Source organism: Conger conger, chromosome 11 (assembly GCF_963514075.1).
Source record: "Conger conger chromosome 11, fConCon1.1, whole genome shotgun sequence".
In the NCBI taxonomy this organism is placed as follows: domain Eukaryota; kingdom Metazoa; phylum Chordata; class Actinopteri; order Anguilliformes; family Congridae; genus Conger; species Conger conger.
In genome coordinates, this window is record NC_083770.1 from 16,186,965 (window position 1) to 16,196,552 (window position 9,588).

The following is a 9,588-nucleotide window of genomic DNA, read 5'->3' on the forward strand; positions in this document are numbered from 1 at the left end:
GTGTTAGCAGTTTAAGCAGTTTAATCAGGCTGACGACAATTTTAGAGAAATCCCCCAGCCTCATCTTCCAGGAACATAAGCCCACGGTTTGTTTCCCAGACACCTACTTTATCTACATTGATAAATGTAGATTGATCTCTCTGCCATTGAGGAAATGACACAGGAAAATGTTAAGAATCGGACAAAAAAAAAACAGTAGTCAGAGCAAGTGGCACATTTCGAGGTGAGGCATTTGAGCCAGACAGTTGAAGTATCCTTTTGGCATTATATTTGCTTTCATTGCCGAAAGTAATTTTACTGTACACTTCCCTCTTCAGCACACAAGCCATTCGGAGAAATTCAAATGAAGAAACATGTCCATTTGAGAGGCAAAAGGAGGCCCCTTCAGTTATTGCTCCCAAAAGTTGTGTTCTTTGGCTGATACCACCGCTGGTCGTCCTTGAAGAGCGAGGTCACAGAAAGCCCCCTACTCAATCACAGGACGCCAGTACTTGTCTCTGACTTCCCAAATCTTAACAGCTCTGGCGGGAAAATGGGAGCGGCAGAGTGGGAATTCTGAGTCTAAAATCTTTCCGGGAAAAAAACCTCTTTAATCCATTAGGGCACATTGTCCCTGCCGACTATAGGTCTGTTTCAGGACTAGTTCACTGACTTCAATTTGCCACCATAAGCAATTTCCAACATGGAAGGGACAGCTCTTTCACCTGGTCAGGAGCCATCCATGTTCTCTCAGTCAGTTACACCATCCTGTGTATCTTCATTACCTAACATGAGTCAAGGCAATAACCAACCTGAACAAAGAATGAGATCATTTATTAACATTTATCCATGTTGACTAAGCCATTAGTCCAGGTGGAATAGGAGCTACTGTATGTATTTTAGAGGTTGAGCCACTAGGTCTCTTGGGTACAAATAATATGGTATTTATGCAAGTGTTACATTACTGAACACTTTGTTCATGTTAGGTACTTCCTGAAATACTTCCTTAATTATTTCCTGTCAGTATATGAAACATTACTTGTGATGACCAAAAGGGATGACTTTTGACTCTTGTTAATGGAACTGATAGAGCGCTGCTTGTTCTGTCATGTTTTCTGCTTAATATTAAAATTCTGTCACCACTGCCACTAAAGCTGAAGGACTTTTGATAATCACAGTGTAAATATCCACTAAGCAGTTGGACTAAAACTTTCCATTGCATCACATTACATTGCCGCAGTTTAGGTTATCAAGATGAATTTACACAGATTGGATTGTTTAAGATTGCATATCTTGCTGAAAATTCCCCAGCTGGTAATTGAAAACCAAAGGTTTGGAGTTGCAAGGTGTGCTCCCCTGTCACCAATACAGTACACTGCCACCTTACTTCCTGTATGTAAGTACACAGTAATTATAAGTAATCATGGTTCATGGTTTATTATGCAATAATGTGTGGTTGCAGAACTCTGACCACAGTGGTGTATAATATCACAGCAGACACCAGCTTGTCTCGCCAGTAAAGATCAAAACTGTCACTTGAACTTTAGTGTAAGAACAAAATTGAATTAGACATCCATCCGTGGCAATTCTATATACTCCCTAAACCCAGGTGACCTGGCAGATGTATTCTGTGCTACATGCATGTAAGGGACACGCACGCACGCACAGATCACTGCTTTGAATACCCAACAGTGATTGTTACATCAGGGGGAATCCCCAAACTAAACTGTCCCCAACCCTTACCTGATCTCCACAGTAATAACAGTTCCTGTTGAATAAAAATGGCCTATTGATTGGGAGTCAACCTACTAAGGCATTGGCCCTAGTCTTCCTTTAGTCCACAATAGCTCTTTATAGCCTGCTCTGGCTCTATTCAAAGGCCAGTCGAGTTGAGTTTCTATTTTCTACACCCTTTGCAAAGTTTCGTTTTATCTACCCAGCTGAAATACTTTTTCCATTGACTGGTTTGTTGGAGATAGCTGCACCGGAATGAGAGTTGGTATACAGTATAATATATAGATATTAGATGAATATGAAGATATTACAATTATATATTTTTATCCTTTGATAGAGATATATCTTAAACTCCTTTATAATCCACATAGCAAGGCAAATGTCATTTTCCACAATATGGGACCTTTACAAAGTTAACAGCAATAATCAACAATAATCATTTGCTGGCCTCAAACAGGTGGACTGTGGGTGGCTGAGGTTGAGCACCCCTCTCTCTCTTAATTTCCACTCATGCCGCCTCGTTCTGCTAACAGAACTTAACCTGAATGTTCTCCTGTGGTTCACTCTGTTAATTCCTTTCATGAATTTTCTGAAAAGAGCTGAGGAAAAAAAGAAGGGAGAGACAAAGTGGGAAAGGGAGGTGCAAAAGAAATGAAATTGAAACTTAGTGGTGAGCTGGGTTATAAAGCCGGGGGAACAGAGATTTTGAACCCAGAACAGAGCTGGAGAGAGACTACTCACATCCACACAGGAAGTGTGTCATCGTGTGCAACTCACCCCAGAACAGACGCGTCGCCGATATGACCTCATACGTCTCCATCTTCTGCCTTTGGCTGCTGTGCCTCTTCTGCTGCTCCAGCTGTGAGTCCTCTTACTGAGTGTATGTGTGTGTGTGTGTGTGTGTGTGTGTGTGTGCCTGTGTGTATGTGTGTGTGTCTGTGTGTGTCTGTGTGTGCCTGTGTGTGTGTGTGTGTGTGTGTGTGTGTGTGTGTGTGTGTGTGTCTGTGTGTGTTTGTGTGTGTGTATCTGTGTGTGTGTGTGTGTGCCTGTGTGTATGTGTGTGTGCCTGTGTCTGTGTGTGTGCGTCTGTGTGCGTCTGTGTGTGTGCATCTGTGCCTGTGTGTGTGTTTTTGTGTGTGCGCTGTGTGCCTGTGTGTGTGTGTGTGTGTGTGTGCGTTTGTTTCTGTGTGTGCATCTGTGCCTGTGTGTGTGTTTCTGTGTGTGCGTCTGTGTGCCTGTGTGGGTGTGTGAGTGTGCAGCTGTGTGGGTCTGTGTCTGTGTGTGTATGTGTGTGTGTGTGTGTGTGTGTCTGTGTCTGTGTGTGTGTGTCTGGATGTATGCATGCCTGTTTATTTATTCCTAGTTCAGAATGCAGACAGCCGAGGGGCTGATCTGATTGTCATCTGCAAACACAGGCTCAGGGGTAATACTCTCTAATCGAGGTGAGAGAATTTCACGAGACGTGAATATGACCTTTTGCTCAGAACATTCTCAATTCCCAGTATGCAAACTTTAGGAAAACAGAAAAGGCAGTTCAGACATTATATCTAATTCAAGTTGCTTTTATTATTTCACTCTCCTCTTTGTCATTCAGCTGGGACTCAACAGTGCATCAAGTGCTTTCTTGTTTATTAGTCTTGTGTGAATTCACCTGACTGCAGGCACTGAGTGAATTCAAGCTGAGAAACACAATCCGCAATGAAACCATTGGCTCTGGACCAGGAATCTGGCAAAACAAAAAGCAATCAAAAGAAATTAAATCCAACCGAAACGATATTTGATATGTTCTAATGTAAACGTGTGTCAGACAAAGTTGAAGAAAATAGTAAACAGATCTTATAACATACAACTATGTTTCTATTTATGACAGTCCTTTCCTGATTGGTCTGCTAATTTGTAGTTTTGATGATTAATCACCTTTAATCACCATTAATCACTGGTTGATTTGTTGAATGGTCAGTTGTTTGGACAGATGATCAATTATGTGCTCGCAAATTTCTTTGCTTGTCTCACTGATTCGTTGCTAGTTTGCTCAGTTCATCGACAGATTGATACTTGATTGGTTGATTGACTGACTGACACCCCGTGTCACTTTTGGCTCTGCCCCTTCACAGTGATTCAGGGAGAACTGGCTCTGGACTGCTGCCTGAAGGTCGGCCACAACCCTATACCCAAGAGCATTGTCAAGAGATACGAGAAGCAGGTCAAAGGTCAAGGCTGTAACATCGACGCTGTTGTGTGAGTACAGAATATTATTAGCTGGGATTTCTCACATGGAGCATGTGGGAGAAATAGGATTGGCTGCAGTTTAATGCTAGAAGCAATTCTTTAGTGCATTGTAGTCTGTATTAAAGCCATAACAATCCCAGTTACTGCAACTTGGAGATGTACAGGCATATCCAGTCATACTGTGTCCCAAGGAGGGAGGGCTTTGGTTGACTGTGTATCCTCTGCGTTGTGTAATGTTCTGAGTCTGTTGTCTGTATTTAGTGTTATTATTGTTTATTCTTGTTATTCATTCATTATCATGCATATCTGGTTATTGTTTCCCATGACAGTTTCGCATTTGTGATCCCCTGTTATGATTGTGTCTGTATGTTTACGACCCAGAGTCACTCCCCCTGTCTGCATGCTTCACTATTCGGGTGGTTTCGGTAGTTTCCAGGTTTTCAACATTTATTCCAAACTCACATTCCTTACTTCCGCCTTCTCTCGATAGTTAAATGTTGTAAAGCACTATTCTTACTACCTACTACTAATCTAGATATATTGTACAGTACTAATCCGATTAATACACTTATTGTCTGTCTAACTAACTAACTAACAGTCACTTTAATTGGGTAGTTTAGATTTATCACGCAACTAACTCACTAACGCAGTCTCTTAGTTTTCCGCACTGTTCTATAACTCCGCCTTCCTATGCTGTCCCTGATTACTTGTCACCTTCCCTCATGTATTTAAACCTCAGTTTCCGCTTTGCTCCTGGTCAGAACGTTGATCATTTATAGTGCCGAGTTCCTTGTTTGCCTATTCTTGAGATTCCTTGAGGTTTTGATTATTTGCTTCGTTTTGTTACTTCGATTTTTGCCTTAGTCCTTTTGTACTTACGCCTGGAGTAACCTGGATTACCTGGATTTTTGACCTGTTGCTTGTTTACTGAACCATTCTTTTGCTTTCTGTTTTTGCCATTGTTTTTGGATCTCTGGGCTTTTGAACTTGGACTAATAAACAACGTTTTTGAATTATCCTGTGGTCTGCTTTCGGGTCCTCAGTGGCGTACAAAACAGTTAGGTCTCAGAAAGTGGATTGCACACTCTCAGAAATAATAACACATTGGGCACATTTTTGTTCTATAACCCTTAAAATGCATCTCTGTGCAGACATCTCAGATGAGATGACAGACGAGCTCAAATAAGCCAAGCATAGAACTCAAAAATATTTTTTCATGTGCCAATAAAATGGATTTACTACATCTGTAATACTGTATCTCTGGAGAGGAGGCGTCAGGGACTATTCCAGAAAAAGGTCAAATCAAGATAAAAATGTGTTGCGTTTCCAGCTTCACCAGCATGCAGAACTTCAAGCTGTGCGCGCCAGCAGATCAGAGCTGGGTGAAAGCTCTCATGATCAACGTGGACAGAAAGCTGAAGCGGTGCTCGAAGAGGAACTTCCAGGTACGTTCAGCCTCACCCGTTTCCAGCTGGCGGGAATGCGTGGGAATGCCAGCAGGTTTTGCGAAGTAGCCGTATGCTTTAATCTCTTCCTCAAAATGCTATTCCCACAAACTATGCTCAATGTGAGACTCGCCATTTTAACGACCGAAACCACAGGTAATGACAGGAAAGGAAAACAAGAAATAGAGAAAATTCTCATTTGACATTGACCCTTTTGATGAAAATACCCTGAACCATGACATAGCACATTGGAAATAATAATTAATATAATTTGTTATTTAGCTGATGCTTTTATCCAACGTAACTTACAGTTGATTAGACTAAGCAAGGGAGCAATGTGGGATTAAGGGCTGTGCTCAACTGTGCGGATGTTATCGTGACTACACCAGGGCTTGAACCCCCAAGCTTCCAGGTCCCAGTCATGTAGCTTAGCCACTAGCCCCCGAATACAGCTGTTTAATATGTACACTTTAGACTGGCCTTTCATGTCATCATATCACCGTTACTGTTTGTGAATGTGTGTTGATATGTATAGAAGTACACATCCGTAGTGTGTGAGATAGATTATGATAGTGTGTGTGAGAGACTATCATAGTGTGTGTGAGAGACTATGATAGTGAGTGTGAGAGACTATGATAGTGTGTGTGAGAGACTACGATAGTGTGTGTGAGAGACTACGATAGTGTGTGTGAGAGACTACGATAGTGTGTGTGAGAGACTACGATAGTGAGTGTGAGAGACTATCATAGTGTGTGTGAGAGACTATCATAGTGTGTGTGAGAGACTATGATAGTGAGTGTGAGAGACTATGATAGTGTGTGTGAGAGTGTGTGTGAGAGACTACGATAGTGTGTGTGAGAGACTACGATAGTGTGTGCGAGAGACTATGATGGTGTATTTAAGAGGGAGTGTGATTCATGGCCTAAACGGCCTCTCATACATGCGGGTGCGTGCGTCTGTTTCTCCTCTCCCCAGCCTAAGTGGTGTCAGGGCCTGCAGCAGTAACCGGGCTGCCCGGATGTGGCCGGGGGAACGAGGCTGAGCGGGGCGCTATCCTCCACAGCCTGCACTGCCCGGCAGACAACCTGAACCAATGTGAATCCAACGCTTTTATACTCTTCTGAACAACGCACTTTTATGTTCTTCCTCTATCAAATCTGACCCTCAAATCCAAATCCAGGCCTAGTTTTCTTTTCACCAGATAAAGGGAGGGTGGAAAACCAGCAGTTCTCAGCTCATAAGGATCATGATTCTCATATTTAAGAGGCTGCCTCTTTTGCCTCTTAGCTTTAAAATCCCACCTCTCACCATCACCACATTCATTCTCAGATTATACGACTGCTCCCGAAATTACATTACATATAATTACGAAGGTCAAATTAGGATTTACAGTAAAGATAGTTCTGTCTCTTAGCCAACAGGTTTGAGAGTCAAGCTTTGTGAGCACTGTCGAGACCGAAGCTACCAAGCATTGCCAATAACAATAACTCATAATCATCCCTCTTTTCGAGGTCCCCTGAAACCACATTACGTTATATTCACTGACAAAAGTTACCTTCAGGAACACAAACATTCAATATCGCCAAGATTTGTAAACCAACAATTTGTAAATTCAGTGAAGCCACTTATTAACACAACGCTGCCAATGTCTCAGTGCACTGTGTGTCTGTACGTGAGCTGTAAGACGATCATGTGACTGTGTATGGTACTACAGTACTGTATGTGCAGCTATCTCTGTACTCTTTTCATAATGGCATACCCAATAAAATTCCTCAGGAAAAACTCATTATCTTGTGTCATGTTTTCCTATCAGCCTGTCTCCCAACACAGTCACCTAAGCTCAAACTTCATTTTCGAACTGTATTTTCAGTCAGGACCGTGAAGTCATCCTGAGTTGATTTTTAATAATTGTTTTGTTTAAGCATATGCATGTGTGCCTTGTGAATCCTTTAAAATGTTTTTCTTTTTTAATAAAGAGAATTTAATCCACCAGAGTTGTCGATTCATTCTCCTGTCTGGTCATGAATAGGGCTTAATAGTGATCTAGATGAAAGGAGCCCTCTAGCACACAAACTGCCATGACCTGGGGACCGTTCCAGAAAGCAGGATTATCCAGTTAGCCAGATATCTGCACTGAGTAATACCTGGAACCGTCCTGAATCTGGAACATGAACTGAAGTAAAAAGATCTGTTCCCGGTTTTACTCAGCGCAGTTATCAGTTAACTCAGTAATCCTGCTTTGCGTTGTAGGTCCCCGTAAGGACAAAGGGCCATTTCAAAGAAGAGACAAACGGCACACGCCCAGATGGCGCACGTGTGTCAGGGCTTTATGATGTGACTTTACCACAGAAAACACACCTGCAGGTTAAGAAATAAAGGTATTCAACCCAGTCCATGCACAGAACACAAACAGGGCAGCGGCATTGTTGTGAATTGCACGGTCAATGTTGTGTGCAGTTTCTGAAAGAGACAATGGAACACATTGATGAGTGTTACTACTTTCTTTGAGGCTCCATACTTGTAGTTTTGTCCCACTAATATTGCCCCCTGGGGCAAGGGTAGGGGTGTGATATTGAATTCCACAGAATACGCCTAATACATGTGTAGCTGAATTTAAGGAAATTTGTTATGGAATTTCCCCTGAGGCTGTCCATGACTTGTGTTTCTGGACTTATCCAGCTCTCACATTACCTGCCCCACGCGCACACACACACACACACACACACACAGACCTGACCCATCAAGGCAATGAAGAACACACACCCCAAAATGAGATCACCTTCCAGTTTTCAGCTAGACAAACAGTCTTCAGGTTAAAGTTCTGGGATTCCAATGGGGGTTGGAACGAAAACCAGCATACACAGGGGTCCCGCGGGACTGGTATGGGAACCACTTCTCTATAATATTCCACTAAAGGAACAGATTCACAGCAAACGGATGGAGTTTAAATGCATGCACCCGGTTTTATTTAAAAGTGCTTTCTTGAAAATGAGAAAAGCAGACTTTGTGCTTCATTGAGCCTTAAATACAGCTCAACAGTGCACATAAATACAATCACAAAAGGCTGTTATACAATGGAAATTCATCCTGCTTTTCCAGTTTAGGTTGTTTATCTGGTTATTGTTGTTTTGACCATGCACAAATCCCCAGTCTGTTAAAGTTCCATCTCAGGCAGTCGTAATGCATTCGTTCGAATAACGGCTGAGAATGGCAGACTTTCAAAGATAAGCCCGTGTTCTTCGGGAATAAACCAGCACTGGAATTAAACGGCTGTCACAACAATGAAAGTTTCCATCTGATTGTGAGGTAAAAAAAGGAATGCGGGCCAGGGATGCGTGTCAGGATTCCTTATTGTGACATCACAGCCTACATGACAGTGGGAAGGAACAGAGATAACAGAGATTTGGAATGGGGAACTAGGAAAATGTTTGAGCATGCTTGATATCAGAGCTCTCCCACTCTTTACCAGCAGTTTCATTACAGCATGAATTTCCGATAGGGAACCCCTCACTCACCATGATACTGAACACCAATGCAATAATAATTGCATTCACAGATGTTCTTTGGTGAAAATGTTATCATTTAAATTAAATCTACATTTTCTTGCCACTCGTGCCCTAGTTTTGCTTTTGTGGAGGTTTGGACTGAGGCTTTCTGTAATGTGCGTTGTGACAATTGTTTATTAAATGCACTATACAAATAAACCTTCAGGCAATTTGATAAAAATGTTGTTATTGGCCTGGATGAATGTGCATGTGTGTGTATATATGTGTAGGTGTGTGACAGTGAGGGTTGACACTGTTGGCTAGGTCAGTTGGTTTGCTGGCATTGTTCGTGGCAGATGGTGGAATCGCAGGTGCAAACCCACACACCCCACGCTTAGAGAATCTCTGGAAGACTGGATCAGCCTGCCTGACACTGTGTGAGTCACACAATGGCTTTCTGTCTCTGGTGCCTGACGACATTACTCTGAATCCAAATTCACTTCAACGGTGCTCCAGTGCTTCAACCAAACAGCAGGACCCTAAGTGTCAAAACAGTGACATACAATGCCAACAGTTCCTACACCATTACTTCTACAGAACATCTACAGAAGAGCACCTACAGTACAGATAGGTAACATTGATTAAATTGGATTTGGAATATGTATCTGTGTGTGTGTGTGTGTGTGTGTGTGTGTGTGTGTGTGTGTGTGTGTGTG

At 42.3% G+C, this 9,588-nt stretch overlaps 1 protein-coding gene across 1 annotated transcript; it reads left to right on the forward strand.

The window, feature by feature from the left end:
• The first annotated feature begins 2,436 nt into the window (after nucleotides 1–2,436).
• LOC133140996 (C-C motif chemokine 19-like) lies at nucleotides 2,437–7,377 on the forward strand. The gene is made up of 4 exons (XM_061261335.1): nucleotides 2,437–2,574; nucleotides 3,828–3,951; nucleotides 5,273–5,387; nucleotides 6,363–7,377. The coding sequence occupies exons 1-4, from the start codon at nucleotides 2,514–2,516 to the stop codon at nucleotides 6,390–6,392; spliced, it is 330 nt and encodes a 109-aa protein (XP_061117319.1). The 5' UTR covers nucleotides 2,437–2,513; the 3' UTR covers nucleotides 6,393–7,377.
• The last annotated feature ends 2,211 nt before the right edge of the window (nucleotides 7,378–9,588 follow it).